The sequence below is a fragment of the Amphiprion ocellaris genome, chromosome 7, assembly GCF_022539595.1.
Source record: "Amphiprion ocellaris isolate individual 3 ecotype Okinawa chromosome 7, ASM2253959v1, whole genome shotgun sequence".
Lineage (NCBI taxonomy): Eukaryota > Metazoa > Chordata > Actinopteri > Pomacentridae > Amphiprion > Amphiprion ocellaris.
In genome coordinates this window covers 14,634,255-14,657,165 of record NC_072772.1, presented here as the reverse complement: position 1 = coordinate 14,657,165, position 22,911 = coordinate 14,634,255, and the positions used below count along the sequence as shown (strand labels likewise).

Below are 22,911 nucleotides of genomic sequence, written 5' to 3'. Positions count from 1 at the left end.
GCTCTAGGGGGTCCTGTCCTTATCTGCTAGCTCTGTTCTACGACGTCACTGCTCAGCGGAGTCTAACTGCCACAATACTTTTCTTTAGCATGCCTGTGTTTCGGTAATAAAATTTGCTCTTCCAAATGATCTCTTCTCATTGAAGTTTGATTAATGGTTGAGGGAGTCTGCAGTCACAGCTTGTTTAGTTGTGCTCTCACTCCTCCTCTTGAACCCTGCAGTTTCCCTCTTTTAGTTCTTGCTGTGCAACTTGAATTGAACTTCATTCCAAAGCATAATTATGCCTTACGTTTATATCAGCGTAGTCAGCAGAGTGCTATCTCAAGGAGAGCAAGTGATCTTGCATGCAGGTGAGACATCAGTAAAGCAGTAAACATTCATATAAAAGAGCACAGCGCAGCAAAAAGAGGTTATGATTCCCAAGGTTATGTTCTTGGAAATACAAATACAGACAATGGCATTAGGTCAGTCATCCCTGGTCCTCGCTTTGTGAGAGCGATTATTCAGAGAAGAACAGAGTTTTCTAAGAGCTTTTCTACAAACACTTCTAATTTCTACATGTGCCAAAACAACTTTTAAGAGCAAGTGCATGTACTGCCATTAAGAGCCTCTTAATGTCAGCTCGTCTTGGTGCTGACACTGAACACACTTTTAAGGAACTTTAGATGTCTTGCTGTTTGTAAGCTGGGCTGTATACTAAAATATATACATCACAAAGAAAAGAAAAGAAAAGAAAAGAAAAGAAAAAAACAACATGAAGACCCGTTTTGTACTTGGAAGTGTTCAGTTTAACATGCAGCAGACATCTGTAGCTTCAGCTTGCTGCGGTTTATAATTCATATTACTAGGTGGAAGTCAGTTTAAGAAGGTAAAACTTTTATTGAATTACCTGCTGCTCCTGGAAGATGTTAGTTTTAAACTCACATTACTCCCAAAAAGAAGCAGTGGCTGATCGTATGAGCTTCATGAATATGCAGTTCATCTATTATGAATGTCATTCTGGCATCATTTTCTTTGGCTAGTAGATTTGCTTTATTTAAGTGTGCTGCAGACAACACCAGACACAGAACTTGAAAGTGTACTGGGAGGAAAGTGGCAGTAGTCATCGAGAACATTTTGATATACTAAATGAAAAGAGAGATGATGACGGTGTTGAATGAAACTTTCTGATAGTGATAATTGAAATACAATGCGTGTATCTCTGTGCATTCGTCTCACTTAGCTTATTTTCTATACATAATGCATCGTGTATATTTCATTGAACACTGAAGAGCACTCGAATGTACTTAAACCATTTTAAAATACACAAAAGCAAGTGTAGTTTCTGCTTCTTCCTGCAGGTTCTAGAGCTTCTTAAGATGCTCTTTGGTTCTTACTATTGCGTCAGAGGCACTTGTTAATCTACGATTATTTCTAAGAGCATCATCAATTATGATGCTTTTGGGAAAATACCTCTTAAGATTGAAGAGGTTCATAAAACAAATTTCATGAACATCTTAGCCTTAAGATGCTTTTGGGAAACAAGGCTCTCAACTGTCAGTAAAGCGCACAAAGGAAACCATGTTAATTAGAATGTAAAAAGATTACAAAACAATTGTCCACTTTGGTTTCCATTTGATATTAAATGAAATGTAAATGGGCAGAATGCTGTAAGCATCCTGTTTTTCCCAATAAATATCCTTGTGTTAAAATGCAGTGTGAGGAAAATAAGATGTTTTCATTCCTCTAGCTTCCCTCCAACACCTTGCCATACTGTTTAATTCCATTCATTTAGATCTCTGCTCTGCCACTGTGCAGACTTGATTAGAATGAGAATCTGATGCATCAGAGCTAGAGATGTAGCATCTCTGGGGAATCATCTGACTGACAAAGATTGAGTGGATGTCCTTCCTTGAAAGACAACTGGCTGATTCGCTAATTTCAAAATACAAATTGATGGTTACACACTTAATAAACACATACACACCGGGACACAATCACACACGCACGTCCGCAGATAGCAGTGCTTCAGACCTTTCGGTATCTCAGTAGCGGATATGCAGGCCCAAGAGAAATAAACAGACATGTCACTTTCTATTTAGCTCAAAAGCAGAGTGCCTGTCCATCATCTTAATGTGTCACTTTTTGAGGATGAGAATGAGACTTTGCATTTCATCTGGAGAGGAATGGAGAGGAGGAAAAGAATTTCATGGGTGGAACAAAAAAAGCTATAGCTTCAACACTTCATTTTTTGTCTCTCCATGGCAGCCATATTGTTAACAAGTTAAAAATGAGTGTCTTATTTTCATCAATTATTCTAGTTTATTTTTCTCCATGCAAAATATTATATTTTCCATAAGCAATTTAACACAGAGTGCCATGAGCATTACTCATATCCCCTAAATTGGCTTTTTTCCCCCTTCTTCTTCACTCCCAGTTTTGGATTGATTCTCAATCCGTTCCTAGTAATTTTTAAGCTTTCAAGTTTCAAAGGTCACTTTGTAACAAAACCTAATTAATTAAATTAGTCAGGAGCTGCTGCTTTGCTGTGCTGTGCAAGATGTGCTCCTTGAGCTTTGTCATGTAGACGTGAGAAAGTACTGGATAAATAAGATTTATTGCCATTTCTAACTTGAAAAGAAACTGCTGGCTGCCTCGAATAATCCTGTGTTTTGAAAGTCGGCTAACACAAAAATCAATTCCTTATACGTCCTTTTGTCACAAGACTATGGCATCAGTATAACTATGTTTACAGAAATCTTTTTATTTGTTGCACACTGACGTTAAATGATCAAGCCTGACTTAAAGGATTCAGATGCAAGTGAATACAAGCAAGGCTTTTTGTGATATTAAACCCTTTGAATTCATAGAAATTTGGTATAAGATTGCATTTACAAAGAGCTGCGTTGATTCCTAGCAGTATGTTTACAGGTTACCAAAGTGGCCATGAAACCTTAAAGTAAAAATCCACTCATCTTTACATATTGAAATAGTAGGAGTTGGGTAATACAGCTGCACATGTGACCAATGTAATATGTATAGACCTGTGTAGCCTGCCTGTCGTCTATGTTTGAAGTTATACACTTGAGGCTATTAGCCACTACTACCATAACAGCTGAATTGATTTAGGTTTTTTAAACTGCCTGTTAGAAGTCCGACAATGCAACACAAGTACAGTAAGTTGAGTTTTATTGATTATTTGATTCAAAGTAAATCATTTCTGCAACCCATTCCTCAAATCCATTTCAGATATAGTCCAGAACATTTGGCAATAATTCTGAATTATGGTATTAGCTTTGCCATTTCTGTCAGTGGAACAGTGTGTGTGGCAGGAAGGTATGTTGTTCCTTATCAAAGGAAATGTGATCAGCATTGATGATCGCAGGGAAATACCCAAGCAGACCGAGTTTAACAGTGCTTTACTGGGCTTTAACATGCGTGGTGAGTGAATTCCAGTTGACAGAAGCCACATGATAAGCAACGGCCAGTGCCGAAGCGTTCGCATGGAATGCATCAGTCACACTGATTATCAATACCAGGTTTTTCTTATGAATACACATGAACCACACATAAAGCGTGCAAAATCAATTATCACTTGAGGACAGAGTGACCTCGAACTAACTTGTGTAACACATCACTGTTGAAGAGATGACCTGAAGTGAAGAATACGTCTGATTTACAGGCAGCACTAGCCGATTAATGTTATACTTTGTTTTAGCTCAGTTTCACTTTCTTTCCAGCATGTCCTTTTGACTGAGGATTATGGTCATAGCTGATATAAAGAGGTGCTTAAACCCTGAGAAAAAGAGTTCCTTGTCTCCAGAGTCATTTAAGATTATGCCCCCTGTGGGTGCATTGTGGGTTTAACAGCGTATGAGCCCTGTAGTAGTCTTCACATCTCCTAATGTATCCTCTCCGTCTGTGTAAGGACATTATAATGCAAAATGTGTTGTCTTTTGTTTGTCTGTGTGCTCATTTTTGTGGGCTGGCGTTGTGCTTGTCCGTTCATTTTCTTGTTTGCTTTGAAATACAGACAGAAAGGTCTCCATTAGGGTTGGACAAGCGAAGAAATGTCTAAATAGTCAAATGAAAAAAAAAATCTTCAAAATCAGATTTGTGTTCTTCATTGTAGAATTTTGATTCCATTGAATATAGATGACAACAAACAAGAGGGCTTTCCTTCATCATCCTCAAATGTGTCCAGATATTTCAGATATTTGATATAAAATAAAATGTAATCCAGGCTAAGATTTATCCTACAACATGGAGGCTTGTCAGTCAGTATTGGACGTACAAATTTGTTTGCCTGTTTACCTCATTTAGCCTCATTGCTCAACCTTCAAGCACATAAGCTCCATTGTTATTCTTTGCTCCTCGTCATCATGTTCTTAGGCAGAATGCAAATCTGTTATCCTCTGATTCGGCCGCATTGGGGTTGTTTTCGTGTGTAGCTGTTAGTTGCACTGATGAAAAGACCACCTGTCATCCACTGGCCCTTTGATTAGATTAGGAGGTCAGAGGGATGGATTAAATTGATATGAAGTATACTTGACCCCCATGCAGTGGTTACTGTGTTATTAGAGGAGCTCTGATCTGGGAGTATTGGGCATTACCGTACATCATATATAAACAGAGGGTCAGTGCCTGTAGTACAGATTTTAATATCAGCCGTAATTCGAGTCCATCAGTCATTATGAAAGAGATGTGTAGTGTGATATATGACGTGGTGACTTTATTTATTGTTCCGTATACATTAACGAGGTCATTCAGATTATACGTAAGACTGGGTAAACCCTATGTTGTCTCAGCCATGGTATCAGAGATGACAAAAAGATGGACCTATCTCTATCTTAAAAATGAACAGACAAATACAAGCACACACACAGAGACACACACACAAAATATCTATGGTCCTTATTACAAATCAGTGCTTCAAAAATAACAAACTGACTGGAATTCATTTGTATAAACCTGTTCATAAATATGTGAACAGTTTAATGCAAAATAAATTAGGATTCAGTGTCTCAGCTGATCAAGCCTGAAACTGATCATTTTACTGCTGTCTACAAGCTGTATTGATGTTAATACTGGCTGTTAAGCAGCAGAAGAACACAGAGTAATACATTATGTCTTAGTGTTTTGTTTTTTGTGACTGATTTTCTTCTTCTTGACGTCTTCCCTTTGTCAGTGTTTCCATCTCTACTGTAAAATCCACGGTTTTTCTGAGTTCAGTTTCGCCTTTCCCCGGTTCCTTTTTCCTCATTCTTCAATCACTACTGTGTTAATTACAGTAGCTGTGGAATATCAACTTAATGGTGGTGAAAGGTCATGGGCTGTGGAGGTAAACAAGAATATCTAAAAATAGCTAGACCTACTTTATGGCTCATGACTTACTTTGACAGCTGACCGGTTTTTGATGAAGATACCGTCTGATTGACCACTGAGCTCTGATCTAGTGTTCATTAAACAGGTTCATTCACAACCAGGTAGGGAAGTCATTCTGCTATATACCCACAACAACTTCAGGAAAAAAATAGGTTCAGGCTAACATATCTATAGCAATTTTGTGGTACAAAATCAATAATTTAAAGTTATGCATTTTTTAATTTCATGTACAAACGCATTATTTCTGTGCATAAATTACTGACCTAAGTAACAAAATTGTTCCCTTGGTGCTTGGGGACATTTGGATTCCTCAGTCTACGGTACAGCATGCTTTGCATGTGGAGGTCTCAGTTACACCTGGACCTTACTCAGCTTGAAACATAACAGAAGAAAGAAATGGCCCTTATTAAATATTAAACAGGCATAACCAGGAAAACTTGTTAGTAAGCATGCGGTGCATTTGGCCATTTTATGACGTCTTGCATCATGGCTCCTTGAGTGAGTGAGTATAAATCTAATTCACCCCTAATAAAAACTGGATACTAATGAATGGTACAGCTTTGGTCTTGAATGCTAATGTGGTCTTTATCCATTCTCAAGGAAAAGCTTCGTGCATTCCAAAATTCAGTGCCATCCAAAGAATCACCCCCCCTAAAAAAGCCAAAGGTCTTAAACTGGGAGGAGGGGTGAGACTGCACTTTTTTGTTTGTGGGTATCTGCGTTATTTGCAGCCATAGAGGTCTCACGCCTATTCTCATTCTAATTGGAGCTGCACCCTTTCTGCTTCTCCCATGGCAGCTCCTGTTCCCAGAGTGAGGACCCCAGCCTCCCAGCCTCCCAGCCTCCCAGCCTCCCAGCCTCCCAGCCTCCCAGCCTCCCAGCCTCCCAGCCTCGCACTCAGCCACAGCCACCCAGACAGCCAGCCTGAGAGGCAGGGAGAGGAAGAGGGAGAGAGGGAGGGAGGGAGGGAGAGAAAAAGCAATGGAGGGAGGAGTCTAGTTGTAGAGCTCTATTCCCTGACTCTGTCTGCTGCGTGAGTGGTGGAGCAAGAGAGAGAGAGAGAGAGAGAGAGAGAGAGAGAGCATGAGAGAGAAAGAAGAGGAGGAGGAGGAGGAGGGGGCCAAGTGAGGGTTGAAGGCGCTGAGAATGGATGAGCAATGAGAGACCGAGAGAGGAAGAGTGAGCGCATGTATTCTGAGAGTCAGCAGCGAAGACACAGAAAGTCTACGAGCTCACATCACCAAGAGAGCGTGCGAGGCAGAGCTGACAACCGGCTACTCTGAAGAGTGACACACAGAGGGGGAAAAAGACACAGAGAGAGACAGAGAAGAAGAAAAAGAAGAAGAGGAGGAGGACGGAAGACAGACAAGCAGCCTTCCAGTGGTAACAGGAGACACCACTGAGGGACTGTAGCATCGTCCCCCCCAGCAGCACAGAGGAGCACTGTCTCATCTCGTGCTTGTGTTTGTGCCTGCCAACTTCAATTTCACACTCGCCTACTGTTTTTCATAGGTTTTGCCCTCTCCACTAACCAGTCATGATCCCTTGGGTCCTTCTGCTCCTGTGGATCTCCGGACATGGTAAGTTTTCCACATTAAGTTGCTTATTCATCACACCTCGCGTGCTTGTGATTGCTATGTGACTTGCTGGCTGGGAACTGTGTCTCTGAATTCATCTCTTCGCTGTGACGTCTGAGCTTGTGCTACCATCTGTGTTTTTAACTGCTTCTAATACAGCTCTCCCATGTGAACTGTGTTGTCTGATGCGAACGAGAATAGGAGGAAATCAGAGGGAGAAGTCCGTGAGGCTTGTCCTGGAGCTGCGAACAGTTGTAGCTTGCACTTTTATCTGCCAGTAGTTTGTCAAGGCTTTCAGACCCGACAAGTTAAATACTCACAATGCTGGCTTGATATTCCTGTCACACACGCAGACACACACAAACAAAGCCCTCTAACCCCAGTCCAGTTCAGCCAAGCGTTCACTCCGGAGTCACATTGTTTTGAACTGACAGCCCTTCCCCATTGAGTTCAACTACAGGGGGTCTGGTCAAAAGAATAGAGAGAGAAAAAGTTAAGCTGAAGTGCTTCAGAAGGCAGGCTCATGAGTATAGCTTGGCAGCTCCAGCCCTTTGGACACTATCTGCTGTTGTTATTTTTATTCCTAGACAGTGTGTTTGTGGACAGAATGAGGATGGATTAGCTGTTTCCCCAGCTTGCCACCAGGTGGTTGTCTTTGGAAAACAATAGAAGTGAGTACAGTACGGCAGAAATCTACCTCTGTGGTGCCGGTGTGATGTACGGACATGCACAGGACTGCATCACTCCTTGGATGTTTGTCAGCTCGCAGCATCATGCTGTGCTCACACTGAGCACCCTGGTTTATGCTCCGCAGGGCTCAGGGTCAATGACACAAGCACCATCTCTTTTCAAAGTTTGACCCCGTCACGCTGGACTACATTCAAAGGAGGGCACTGACTGAATGAATGTCTGCGTCTGTGCATGTTTGTGTGTGTCTGCTTGTTTCCCAGAGGGAGTTGTAACCTTTTTGTAGCGAGGCAGCACAGAAAATTCAGTTTGCTGACACGTTGTGGGGAAATTGACAGCTCAAAGATGGTGACATGCTGCTAAAACAGCGGCAACAAATGAAACTTGGTAAACAAGATCATTTTCCTCAACACTGATTTCAGCTGTTCAACATTTTTTTTAATATATATAGGGAAAAAAAGCTACTCATCAAGCACAACAATTTGCGGTGATTACGTTTTCCTGCTGACTCATTTTTCTTGTGGAAACGGAGAGAAAAATAATAAAATCATGACAGACCAATTTGAAACTGACTGGAGTGATGAAGCTTCTCAGTCTCTCTCATCATCTGTCGTGCTTTCTCTTCCAGAGAGGGTGTCTGTACAGGCTGTTTTCTGCATGACTCTGTACATGCTGGGATGGTGACAGTCTGTGTAAGTTTAACCAGAGTGGACAGAATCAAGGCAGTGGAAGTTTTCTTTCTCTTGTTTTTGGTATGGGACAGCACATCAAGCACAGTCTTGTAGAATGATTCTGTTCCGGATGTTGCAGCTTTGCTGTATTCTGTTTCTCCTGATTTCATTGTCAAGTCTCTCTGTACCATCTGTGCACATTGCAATGCAGAAATACATGATCAGTCATTAGTCTCTTCTCTTCCATTCTGTTAAGCATCTGCTAAGTTTTGTATCCGCAGCTGACTTCATATCTGCACTGCACTGTATTCCCATTTGCTGCAAGTATAGGTTATATACTTGGTTGCACGGTTATATTAGACATGAAAACAGCTGTTTTCAATTATTAATATAAAGCACACTTTGTTTGCGGCTTTTATTTTTCAGCCACCACATTTTCATTCACATCTCATCACAGGTTTAGCCCCATTTCTGGGAACAACTAATACCATATCTCATACAGCACCAAATGGAATGAGGCGATTGCTACTTCTGAAATGAGATGGGTTTGCTGCGCGTTTCAGCTGAGTTGGTTATTACCATAATATAAAATACCACTTTCCCTGCCAGGTAAACGGGGGATAACAATTTGCCTTCTCTTTGCCTGCCTCTGGGGAGAAAAAAGTGCTTCCCCAAAGCTTACTGTTGTTGTACAAATTACGGCTCTGTTTATGTGTCGAGTCGTTGTCAGCAGAAAGCTGCGGAAAACAATCTTGTTTTTATGAACAGGGGGACAGAGGGGAGATGCGACCATAGCAGTCACATACTTAGGCGCAGCTATCCTGAGACAGCGAGAAAGAAAGAGAGTGCAAAAAATGAGGGAATGAGCAGCAGCGGAGAGAAGAGTGGCTCCATATACAGAGGAGCTGAACAGTTCTTGTTTTTTCTCTCAACTTTGAGAAATAAATGGTCCAAAGCAAGAACAAGACGGACAGAGAAAATGAGAAGGGAAGCTGTTGCGAGCTGCTCTCCATCCTGACTGTGCTGTTATGGCATCTAGGGCACCTTTTCTTTTGCTGTCACCTCTCCAGCCAGTGACAGATGACACAGCACCAGTCAGGAGGATCTGGGAGACAGTCTCCAGGAGCACATTCACCTCAGGCCAAACTTGCCCAGGACCTCGTCCATCTCCTCTCACCACCTCCTCCCCCACATTTCTCCTCCCATCCAATCTATACGTCGTCCAACGTCGGTCACATTCTTCACTTGGCTCTTGATCTCTTGATTTCACTCGTTCACCTTGGAGCAGCACACATTTTCCACTCACTTCCACTCCTGTGCCTCACTCTTTCTGTTTTATTTTATTTTTGCTATGATTTTTTTTTCTTGGGCTGTGTGTGATTGAGTGCCTTAGCCCACGTCGGAGAAAGGGTGAAATATTGGAGAGCACGACGTCCAGGTGGAGGAGGGGCAGTTTAAGAATAGTCTTGCACTGGATGTGCCAGACTTTAAAAAAAAAATGTGCTAGAGAAAAAAAAATCACAAATTGTCAATGTTAAGTGTATGGTCCCTGTCCTTTTTGCTCTTCCTTTTCTCCTCTATGTCATTATGCTTTTTTAGCTCTTTTTGTCTTACACTGTATGACATCATGTGAAATTGATATATAAACTGTCTGGGCTGCTTGTTTTGTTGGGACACCTTTAGCACACAGTTTGCCCACCAGGGGCAGTGCTGCTGCGCAGGAATGAAATCCCCATCTTCTTAAAAATCTCCTGCCCCGTCCCTCCCTCTCCCCCCCTTCTTCCTCTCCCTAGCCACCTTCATTATCTCCAGCTCGCTCATATATCTCGTGTCAGAACTCCTGATTTCACCACCCGGCCAGACTAAGCTGTTTCTTAGTCCTGGAAAGCGTGTCTTAGTACCCCCAGCAGCCCCCGTTTCATTTACTGCTGTCTATTAACTGCTGTCTGACGACTCTAAATCCGCTTTTCATGGGCGGCAGGCTTTGATACATATTTCTCAACCAAAGTATAATTAAATGTCTTTCCAATGTCATGTTTGGATGTGTGGATTTTTTATAGATGGAGAAATCATTCTCGCTTCTCCAAAGAGGGGGAAAAAAGGGAGAGAGAAAGAAATACAGCCCATTACACTGCATAGCACTACTCAAACAGAAATAGCAATTTTCAGACTCATTATTATGAATAGTTATTTGTAAGCAAGACACACTGCTGTCTAATGCATGGATTATGACTATAATAACTCAGAGGTAATTAATTGATTTATCCCCATTCTATTGGAATGCAAAACCAATATACATTTTTCTGGCATGTTGTCAGAAGCTTTGCCATTCCCGCAGTCATATGTTTAATGAAAATATTATGACTAACAACCACAGAATGCAGGCAAAATTTCTTGTAAATGTAATTTATATTCCAAATGGGACTGTGGTAGAGGATAATTAATAGGCATGGTCAGAAATGTAAATGCGTCCTTGTCGTGGACATGTGACTTTCCCGCTCTCCATAGATGACAGCCACACAGTGAGTGACAGATGATGTCATCAGTTCATGATGGGCCCAGTGGCAGCGCAGTTTGTTTTCTTGTTTGTGCTGCTTGTCCCATCAAGGCTAGCCAGTTTAAGTCACCTCAGCCGCCGTGACCCCTGCTCATTTCTGTGCCACGATAGATTAAGCCCACTGTAATCCCTCTGAGCCGAGTGCCCTGTTGGATATTTATGGTAATAAGTAAACATATGAATAAATAATCTGAGAGGCTGCTGCTGCTGCTGCTGCTGGACAGCTGGAACTTGTAAGTCGCAGTGGTTGGAAGTGGTTGTGTTAAAATGAGATGTTATTTTGAAGAAAAATCTGTTCTTGTATATTTCTTTTAATGCCGCATAAGACGAGCAAGAAAAGAGTTTGGCTGATGACTATTCAAACACATTAGCAAAATATACCAATCAAAAAATATATATATACATTCAGAGAGATGAGGAAAATACATGAGAAAACAGACTTTCAATTGTTGTCGGAATTTACCAAAATTCCAATGCAGATTGTATTTAAGTACAGTATATCTAGTAACTGTAGTCTGGATGAAAACCTCATTTCGAGTCTGTCAGGAATCAGGTCAAACAGGGAACAGAAAATGATTAGTTTGGAGTCTTCCTGGAAAACCAGGCAATGATCTGCTTCCTTCCAGGCAGTCAGTCAACCAGTCAACAAAATCAAGCTGTTTACAGTAGGGCTTCATTATCTATCTAGAAGACCCTCTCCCCAGCCCCAACAGTTTTCTTTAGTACCAACCAATCAACCCCAAGCCCCTCATCTCGCCTCTCGCTGAGACTCTGCTGCTGGATCTAATTCCTGTGGGATGAATTTATCCAGATTGGAGCACTCAGCAAAAGGGCATTATCCCGGATTACATGTCTGTTGGGCGGCAGTGTTAAGTAATTCAACCAGATGCCGTTGTGATCACTGGGTCACCTGTGAAGGCAGGGTTAGCAGCTGCACTCGGCTGTTTATTGTCACATCTCAGCTCTTCTGTCTTTCTTGAAAGACAGCGACAATGATAGTTGAAACGGGGCCGCTTTTAAAAGGAAAATCTAAATGTTGTAATACTGCTACATGTGTGAAAGCCTGTGGAAGCCTTTTCTAAAATCCCAGTCAGGATTTTATTTGGTGACAGATTATGGGATGGATTAATGGCTTCTAAATTGCAGTTTAATGCACAGGAAACAACAGGCTATGTTTTCCCAGTAAAGCAACTAAAGGCGGCTCCACAGGACTGCATGTGTTCAGTTGTGGGGGTGTTATAAGTAGATACTGGTGGATCATACTGTGTTATTTTTTTCTTGGAGAGGACAAAACACTGGCACAGCTGAGCCGAAAAGAAATATGTCGGTGGTTTTAACATGACTGTGTCTTTTTCTCTGCTAATCCAGCTTCCTCCCAGCTGAGGTTTTGATAGTTTTTTTTTTTTTTAACTTCCTACTGGGATCTGTGATTGCTTGTAGAGCGCAGGTGCTGTACGAGTCGGGTTCAAACATTGTAACGATAAGAAGTTTGTTCCTTTCTTTTCAAAATCCTGCTTTGCAAATCCGAGGCATTAATAAGCCTTTTGTTCAAGAGTTTCAGACTGACAAATTGTTCAACTTAAATGTTCATTTGATCTTATATTATTCAACATATTATTCACAGTTCTCAACGCATCGGGGAGTTTTTAGCTTCTTTTAGTTGTTTTGTATGTTTTCACAGTTTTACTGTATAGAGATGTTAGGTTCATAAAAAGTCACTTACACCCCAGACTGTAAACACAAAAAGGATCCATAAATAAAGTGCGCCTTGTTTGCTCTGCAAAGGTTGAGCCTGACTCAACATCTGTCATAGAATCAGATACAGAAAACAAGAACACAAGGTCCTGTTGTTGAAAGTATTAAATGTGAGAACAAGACGAGTGAAAAAGACAAAATTACGTTTAGTTGTGTTTAAGTTCTTGCAGTCAGAGCAAAACTACCGGACATTGGAAATAAAGCTAATAATGTTATCTTCTCAGGATCTGTATTTATATGGCGGCGTGTGGAAGAACAACACATTTAAGGCAGTTTGAGATCTTTGAGTTTTCTCTTTCACGTTTGTCGGGTCACTCCTGTTGGTTTGGTAATTCCAACTAAGACAGTTTAGTCAATATATTGCCACTCCCAAAAATTGGTTTGTCAAAGGCAGCTTCACAGCATCATCAACACCAAGGTGCAACCACATGCTCTGTCATAGTTAAAATTTGCAGAAAAAGACAGATTGCAGCTTTCATATGAGGATAAAGTCGGCACAAGATGGGGTTTTGCTAATAACACAAGCTTTAATTATTCCACGTGTTAACCTCACCTTGGTCAGTGTAGAGTTAATAAGGTTAAATGTATGCACACGTTTGATCTGTAATGTTGATTTAGCTGAATAGTGTGTAAAATACACGGACAACCTTCTTCCTTTTACAATATATACACTTATTGTTTTACATACTCTAAATCTAACCTATGCAGTGACTTAGAGAAACCATTCATGCAAGGCAGTCTTTGCCTGGACTTTTTTTTTTTTGTCCTTAGGATGGTTCTATTTGTGCAGACCCATAGCTACAAGTCTGAGTAAATTACATGCAAGTATGGCCCAGAACAGTGCTGCAACTTGCGTCATGTTTTGTGTCCCACTATTGCTCGAAACATTTGTTAGTAAACCAACCAAGCAATGCATGAACATGTTTGTGAAAGGCTGGGTTAGGAGAGAGCTTAGAAGATGCATGTGGTGCTTCAGTGTAGGAGGCACTTGAGCAATTGGGTTGCTGATCTGATAACGACTTCGTAGTGTTTGGCGGGAAGTTTCTGGGACAGCCCAATATTACACTTGGATGAACTTGCCCTTCTCTCCTCTCTCCCGTTTGCTCCCCATCTCTTTCTCCACTTCTCCCCGTTCCAGCATTCTAGTGCCAAAGATTCAAAACAATGGACTTGGGGAAGGAAAAAAAAAAAGTTTCCATACTGGACACTTCACATACATTCTGTGTCTGAGAGCGTAGTGTGGAGTCTGTGCACTTTTACCGTGGTCCAAAAATTACAGCTGCAAGCCTTGAATGGCAATATAAATGCAAATCGGCCTTTTAACGTGTACAAGCAGAGTCTAAGAAGGGAGAAGCACCTCACCTGTAGGTGAATGTGGATGTGTCTCTGTCTGCCATTACAGCTACTGTGCATGTTTTAAAGACTGGCAATAGATAGCATGCACGGTACTTGTATTTGTTAGCAAACCTTGAGGCTGTTGTATATGTCTAGACTTCAGTATAATAAAGGATGCTCATGGGAACAGTTGTAAAGCATCATTGTGAGGGACAGTTTGTGTAGTGATATGCCTCTGGCATTAGCTCCCTGCTTGACTGCTACCATTTTAGTAGATACATCTAAATTGTTCTCAGCATTGCTTCGTGGAAGGGCTCAGTAGGTTCTATTTATTAAACGAACAGGAAAACAGTTCTCTCCATGGTACCAGACACCGATGGTGAGAGGCCTGGCTTTTTGAAAGGGTATTTGATCTGGCACTGATACCAAAAGATGTTTTATTCAGCAAAGCACATCTGACACAATAGCAGCAAAAACTTGCTCTTGATCCAAGCGAAACTTTTGAAATCTGCCAGGGGGGGATGTGCAGCTTTGAGAATGAAACATGTCTAACGCTGCCACCCTCCCCCAATCTACTATGTAGATGGGAGTATTTTCTTTTTTTTCTTGCTTTTTTTTTTTTTTAACCAGATGCTAAATGGGGCTTCAAGCCACCTGCCTGTCCCACTAAGACAATTAAGCAATTGGGAAGAAAGGGCCATTCACTAGTGGGGATTGCAGTGTTAGCATAGGAGCCAGAAACTGCCCCACATACCACCCTTCCCCCACCAAACTTTTTTTTTTCAGAACCCCTAATGTTGGCACTGTGCCAGTTTCTTTCATTCCCATTTGTCTATTTGTTGTTAGAAAAGCTCGAGCATTTGACACCAGTCTTTGGAAATCTATGACACTGGGTTCTTGGTATGAATAGGGAGAGAGAATCCTTCTATTGGTCTCCAAGTACATTCAGCGTGAGGACCATGGCTCTGTGTCATTATAGTGGTTTGTGGGGGAAAGCTTCATCTGGCAGAACCATCATATAGGAACACACACAGACACACACACAGACACAGACAAATACATTTCATACCCTCACTTGCATTACCAAAGAGCAATCTGCCAGACCATAGTAACGGATGACAAACCCTGGAGTGTGTGAGCACTGAGGACTGTACAGTATTGGTAGGTTCCATAACATGCTATAAGTAAAGGTTTGTATTGATCCTCAAACATTAATGTATCGTAATATAAGAAAATAGCTGTATTGATTGTACGCCAGTGCTTCTGATGTATCTTTAATATGATGCTTCTGGGATTCACTCTGCCCACTTTAATACGTGGCCTATTTTTACAAACAGTAATAATTTGGTGTCACAAGCCGGATCCACTAAAGGCAATCCCTATATATTTTCACTACTCTGAGTCTCTGCCACGGTGCACCTTTCAAAATCTTAGTGCCTCTCGTGTCTTAAATCCTTTCTTTATCAGCTGGGCTCTTTGAGTGGATGTCAGGAACCTGATAGAGTAAACAAAAGTGAATTAAAATATAATTAATTTTTCAGTGGCCACTCAGATATTCACTTTGCTGATTTGGAGGTTGAAGAGCTCTGGTCACACTCTCTGATTTTTATTTTATTTTATCAAGTGCAATTTAATATTGTGGAGGCTGGCCTGGGCAATGAAAAAAAATGCTAATGCACATTGGGGAGTTTAAATGATTTGCTATCCTTTCAAATCTGTTGGCAGGGGTTTCAATCTGGCTGGCATCCTGGGGGAATTCACAGTGGTCATTGCTCAATCCCTGGGGGACATTAGTGCAAATCACAAAGGAGCACAGAAGTCATTTCAGTTTTCTACTTTCCTTTGGCCACTGCCCAATGCTAAATGGCAGAGGACCGGCTCACAGTACTGGGAAGGGCAAACGCCTTGCCTCTCTCTGTATCTAACCTTTTAAACCTGATTTAATCAAATCAAAATACCACAGTGCAGACCCATTTGAGACAACCTGAAGACAAACAGTTGAAGAGGGACCAGAAGGCCTTGGGGTGAACCAAGGGCAAGGCCATCCATTACTTCCTGTGCAACCAAGAGCACAGGGACACGGAAAATGCCTGCGGTGCACGATGATGAACAGACTCCACATCGGAGATTGGATTAGAGTGGCAAGAGAGAGAGCCCTAAAAGCTATGCCAGTTTATTGAAGCCTTATCTAAAGCGATAATGTTACTACAGAAAGGCCCATGTAATGACGGATGAGTGGACAGCGCCCTGTAAACAACTAACATCAGGCAAGATGAGTATGGTGGATAGAGAAGTCCACCATGGTCAACTCATCTTCTTTTAAGAGCAGGAAACAGGATGGCTGGATAGTCAATATAAAATGGACCCATCAATTGCTGGTTACCCTGCAGTGTCATCATCGCAGGTGTATCTAGTTTTGAGAGGTACAGTGCTCAGGTTCGCTGCAATTTAGGTCCCATTTCATCACTGATACCCATGAGGCATTTGCAGGAAAATGATAGAAGTGTTACTGCTGAGATTTGTAGTCTCCCTGAATGAAGTAGATGGGTTTATGATATATGAATTCTGCGTTTGCACATGTCTTATCTTTACATGTAAAAATATTTTCCCAAAAGAACTGTGAAGTGCAGCAGTCACACAAAGCATAGAGAGGGAAATAAGATGAAAAGAGAAAGTACATTTGATTGATTTCATGAAGTTGTAATGAAAAAGCAAACTAGCATTTGGGTAGAAAGCCTACCCTTGTTTATTAAGTTATTATTATTAATATTTCTTTAGGATGGCAACAGGATTTTCTCCCTGCTGAAATGCAATGATATCTAATGGTAGACGGATAATAGCAATGACAACACAATGCCTAAGGTAAACAAAGATATCTAGTGCTTGAGAAGGGAAGTGAAAGGAGAATAAAGAACAACAAAGACAGAAAAATAAAAAATAAATAAATCTCAAAAGGAAGAGCATTCATGTCAGAAATTAAAACATATCTATGTCTTGCAGCTCTAATCCTTAATGCCAGTGTATTTGTTGTCTGAGTAGAGTATTTGTGCGTATGGGCAAACAAGCACAAATGTGATTATTCCTCTCTTTGGTCATATGCTAATTTTATTACTTTACATTGTTTGCTTATCTCACTCCAAACAGCTTTGGTGCAGACTACATCTCAGTGGCTTTTCAAAAGACCCAGTGCTGTTTGGTTTTTGGCAGAGTAGTAGAGTAACTCAAGCGATTATTGTTATTAGTTTAAATACCCTTGTGTGACTTTTAGCTTATGTTTCACTATGATCTGGTCGGGAAAAGTCATTGCCCCTGTCCCAGTACTGTGTGACACCAGCACAGCAGGACATTTAAAATGCAGCAGGGCATCTAAAGATGATCGTGGCAGCACAGTGGGATGTTCAGAGGTCTCAACCAATCCCCCCCCATCACCTCCAGGGCATGGCCCCTAAAGTTTCCCCAGGTTGTGAGTGTGAATTATTAACAAGGCTTTCATTAAAAAAAATGCAATTTGCTCAGGCCAGCTGTACAAACTCCAACACAGCCTCATTTGAAACATGTAGGAACTATCTCATAAATTTATGTTGGATCTCCTGCAGCCCCGAAGAGTCTCCTCCAGATGGGTGTAGCTCCACACTGAGTGAAGAGTTAATGGTTTGGAGTTTGCTGTCAGTCTTCATGACTCCCTGTAACTGCTTAATGCATTCATATCTCTCCTCTAAATAAGATGTGAGATGAGATGTTTGGCATCAGTTTAATGAATTACTTAAATATATGACGCGTTGGATCTAATTTATTTATTAAAAATAGAAAAACACCAAATCTGTCCACACTCAGTCTTAATATAACAATTTCTACAACAATTTTTGAAATACAGAAATAGAGATATGTCTGGCATCAGCTGAAGGACAAATCTTAAAAGAGAGCCTTATGTTGGTCCGGGAATTGGTATTGCTGTTGTTTACTCCAAAGCAGACATCTTTTAGCTTCTCCCTCCGCTCTGATCCTTTTGATCATCACCTCCATATTGGATATAAAATGGAGAATGAACAGCTCTGCAATACAAGTGACTTTTAGGGTTTTTTGTGACTCTTTGAAGACTGCCAAACAAATGTCTTTCATCTCGAAAACCAGCAGCTGCCTTGTACAAAAGGAGAGCAGGACAAAATGAGAGAGAAAGGCAGTATCCTGGGCTTGGAAATGAAAACATGAAGATTGTGGGGTCTCTTTGTGATCGCATTTCCTTCAAGGCCTCCTGTGAGGGAAGTGACATACACTTCATGCAGAAATTGATAGCTGGGCATCTGTCAAACAACCAGAGTCTGAGGAAGGGTGAGAACAGTGCATCACTACATTTAACAGGTCAAGTAAACTATTTACTTTCTAAAAAAGTCTTAATTTATTGCATTGTTGATGAGTTGGCAAACCAAACTTTCTGAATGCACAAATGGGCCCTGACAGTTAATAAAGCCTTCTTCTGTGACAATATGCAAATAGCGTATCACGCTTTCAGTAATCTGGTATTATTGTGTGTTCGTAACTCCCTTGTATTGGCTGATTTGAACAATAGCACACCACAATGGAAAAGGAGAACAGAGGCTCATACTTCCAGAATCGGTTATTCTTGAATTAATGATGGAACAGGAGCAGTAGTGTTCCCCCACTGAGACATGAACCAGATTTCAACCCAGAGATCCCTTGAGGTGAGGGCCAGCATCTCTCTGACAGGACATCTGGTCCCTGAGTATGGCCACCAGGGGGTCGATGTCGCCACCTTAATTGTAATGTTTCTCTCTTTCTCCCTGTAAAAAAAACTAGGGCAGCTTTCCATAAAAGGAGAGGAGGAAAGGGGGAGCCACTATTTGCTGGGCCGTGTCGGCATGCCACATCATTTAAGCTGACAGCTCTAATAAATTACAGCAACAGATCGCTGTGAACAAACAAAGCTTAATGGAAATAAAGTGAGAATTATCAGCCAAGAAATAAAAGGAAAAAAAGAATGAAATTAGTGCAAAGAGAGTGGATGAAAGGATGTCAGGCCCACATAGCACAGGCATTAAATGGGCAAATTGCCACTTTGAAAGATAGGAAATGTTTTGTTCTCATTATTGCTTTTGTTCAAAATGGAGAATAATGACAGAATCCCTGAGCAGACCTAAAACGTCCCTTATCTGACTGCTCAGAATCTTCTCCCTCCGTTCTTTTTCTGCTCCCTTTCTTCTTGTTTTGCCTTCCAGACGGAGGGGAAAAAAATGCTGCAGATTGTTTTGCTCTGTAGGACCATTGCCCCATCAGTTCAGCCAGGCCAGAGAAAGCTGGGAAGCCGATGTCGTTAAAATGCTTAGGCATGTGGAAGAGAAAGACAGGCGATGGGAGGAGGTGAAATGGTATGTCAGGGGAAATGTTTGTCAGGTACTATCAGTATGAAAGCTGTCCATCTAGACACCTTTGACAGAAAGGCAGTCAGAGAGGGTCCACTTTCAAACTCATCCCGCTCCATATGTGGGGAAATAAAAGGTAATTGCAGAAGTAAGTTCAATGAACCAAACCATCAAATGCAAAATAGTCCAAAAATATGCAATAACCCCATCAGAACTTGAACTGCCAGGTGCACAGTTAGTGTTGTTAAACTTAATTTGAGAGAATGAAAGCTTCCAGCCTGGCATAGTGAATACATCTCCTCTGAGGAAAGACAGGAATCAGAGCTTGAGTCATGGCTGAGTCACATCAATTTTTATAGAATACAGCTAAAACTAACAGAAGCAGTCTTAGGTGACTTTAATAATTTGGCACCATGAGGAGTAAAGGTCAATCACAGAGGTTTTACTCTATTCTGTGCAAATATCCTTTCCCCTCTTTGCCACTTCATCAGTTCAGTGTGTTCAATTATTTCTGGGCTTTCTTTGCTTTCATTTTATTTCAATGATGTTAGATTTCCCAGTGACCTTAGATGTTGGTCTCCTAATTCCACACTCACTTTTTAAAAATAAGTTTACATTCATTTATATTCCAAACATTTACATTATTTTTTTCTTTTTAAAAGCTTTGTTGCCAATGATACATCCTTTTAGAAAATGCCTCCTGTCCACACTTAAATGGGTCCCAAAAGAGGTGAAGGGAGGAAGAGTCCCATTTGACTTGTCCAGAAAATAAATTTCTTTCTTAGTTCTGAGATTAAATGAAGTGGTCGAAGATGGCTCGGCGGTGCTGTTATGTTACTGAATTAAACAGTGAAGCATCTGAGCCCTGCAGGGAGGTCCTTAACCACAAACTGAAGTTTTCTCTTGCCTACTTTGTTAGCCGGAGTGTGTTGGACCTGAGCCAAGGTTAGCCGGCACAATGGACATAGAATCCTATTGCTTTTATAATGAGCACTGAAGAAGAACTCAAGAGGTCAGACACCGCAAGACACAAATGAAAACTAATTAAGAATGTCACTCAATAACAATAAACCACTAAGAGGCACTACTACTGCTTTATGCATATGAGCTGCTTGAAGAAGCACTTAAGTTGGAACGAGGAGGTTTTTTTTTTTTTACAGGAGAGAGGTGTGAGGCATAACATGTGCACCTTGGGGATAATGTACGTCCTGCTTTTTAGCCATGTTCTGTGTGTATTTATGCCTTTGCATATTTTTGTGTTTGTGTGTCCCTGCGTGTACCTGTGTGCATCTATGCATGATTTCTATATGGCATGCACTCGAGGGAGTTTGTGCACTTAGTCGTGGTGTGTATGCATGTGTGTGAGTGTGAAGAGACCATGGAGGGCCATCCAACAGAGAGCACTGCATTTCGAAAGGTGCCAGAATGAGTTTGTCACAGAGAGCGTAAACTTGAGGAGAAAGGGGACTGCGGAGAGAGAGACTTTCCCCAGGCACCCAGAGTCTGTCAGACTGATTAAGTCACACAGCTGGAGTGAGACTCGGGAAACTGAACCAGAGCATGCTGGGGGAGCATGGGATGTCAGCAGAGAAATAAAGAAATAAATAGCAACATGTAAGTATTAGCATGACTGCATGTCACGTGTGCACTTACTTATACCTGACCCTAGAGACTCGTGCTGGGACACAGCGCACCAGCCTACATCCCATCATCCCACCCCGCAGCTTCCTCACCCTGCGGCGACATAAAGCAGGTCAGGGCCATCTTAAAGTTCACAAAATGCAACATGACAGGACAACTCTAACATATGCCTGTGTGACAGTGAAGCAAATAGATGACTGATGGCAGAGTGCTGTTTCTTAAGGGGGAGAGAGAGCAGACTGTATAAGGAATACTGACTTTATGTTTGTCCTCCCTTTTTGCTTTCAATTTCTTCTCAGACGCATGTAAGAAAAAGCCGGACACGAGATGCACGTATTAACTTGAGAATGTATGGCTCCATACTTATTTTTGAAACGCACAAAACGTCAGCCCACTTGCTGGCCTGTCTGTTACTGCTGCTGTATGTGGCAGAAATGGCAAGGACCTCCGAACCCTCTAGAAAGGATGGCATGACTACCATGCCACATGGCCCTGTCATCCACCAGACTAAAAGATGAACTCTTGTTCTTTGTTCAGGGGACCCTGGCTGCTCTGAGATGCCCTAGTTGCTCTCCATCTCTCTCTGTCTGTTTCTCTCTGCCACACTGAGGAGCACTGCAGAGTTGTTGGTATATAGCAGAAGGGCAGCATCATTAACAATACTGAAGGCTACCCACATAGAAAGTCTTTGGCATAAAGTGCAAATGAGACAAGAGACAGGGAATCGCTTCCAGTAATGCCCTCAGTAAAGCCAGGTATGTGGTAGATACTCTTCACTAGCTAGGAGTGTAAAAAAAAAAAAAAAAAAAAAAAAGCTGGGATCTCAACTTTTATCCTCCCACGACTGGCCACCCCCATACTGAAATTAACATCACTCGTCCTCTCCTCCACAGGCTCTACAGTCCCACTGCTATACCAAAGCACAATCTATAGCACCTCTAGCATTAATGCTAATTGCTAGGTATTCAAAGAGAGAAAAGGCCTCCCTGAATTAAGAGTCATTTAGCGAGACTGAGTTCAGCACAGCACTGTGATGCCTACAAGCTAAATTCTCTGCTATCTGCCATAGAACTCTGGAGTATAGTGCCGAGTGAAAACGTGCTCTCTCCACATTATAATGCAAATTCAAACCTGAGCTTAGCTTTGCGAGTAATTACTGTAGTAGAACAAAACAGCACAGTTAATAGGCTCAAAGTATTCCATCAAACAAGAAACACGAAAACTACCTTTGTGGGAAAATATGGCTTTTGACTGTGTTCAGGGCCCAAAATCAGTGTGCACAAAACAGCACTTTGGTCTTTGCTCAGATTTTAATTTGTCAGACAAGAACTTGATTCAGCTGTGTTTCTTTCAAAGGGAATTGAAACAAATAGATGTGTCTCTATTGAGGAGAACTCCAGGAAGTACTGTTTTTTTTCCCTCCATCTCTGGTGCAAACAATGGGGGCAGTGTGCGTCTTTGATCAAGGGCATGTCTATGTTGATGACAATGAGAAATCTGCTGGCTGTACCAAGAGTGTTGTAACCCTACCTTCAAAGTACTCTTGTGTTTTTTCTTCCCAGCACCCCTTTTTCAGCAGCTTTCTTGGCTGCCTTGGCTTTTTTTTTTTCATTTTTATTTTTATCAAGAGCAACAGATCGGCACAGAACTGAAACTTCTGATTTCAAAAATTGCAGGCATTTGCTCCAACATACTATAGAATAACACAGTGTTCTATATATATAATTTACACCTTAAGTAGTTGATTTATTTCTAAAGTAAAGTTACTGAGTCTGCACGGTGTAATTTTGAATATTTCATAGTGAGTTCACAATGTGATCCATGTGAAAGGCCAGTTCATCTTGATCCATCCCCAGTTTTCTTAAGGCCATTCACTGACACTTCATAGTACCCTCTGCCTGTGCTGCAGCAGCAAGACAGGCATAATGGGCAATCCTCTATGACTG

At 41.5% G+C, this 22,911-nt stretch overlaps 1 protein-coding gene across 10 annotated transcripts in view; it reads left to right on the top strand.

Moving 5' to 3' along the window:
• Nucleotides 1-6,444: 6,444 nt before the first annotated feature.
• The window catches only part of kirrel3b (kirre like nephrin family adhesion molecule 3b), a 157,430-nt gene continuing 140,963 nt past the window's right edge, over nt 6,445-22,911 (top strand). For 5 of the 10 annotated variants that reach the window (XM_023271161.3, XM_055012303.1, XM_035948620.2 and 2 more), the window contains exon 1: nt 6,446-6,944. In XM_023271161.3, coding sequence (XP_023126929.1) covers nt 6,902-6,944 — 43 coding nt within the window. In that variant the 5' untranslated portion in view covers nt 6,446-6,901. Of the gene's footprint in view, nt 6,945-22,911 lie in introns of all 10 variants that reach the window. The other 5 variants (XM_023271168.3, XM_023271164.3, XM_023271162.3 and 2 more) reach the window with 2 other exon arrangements.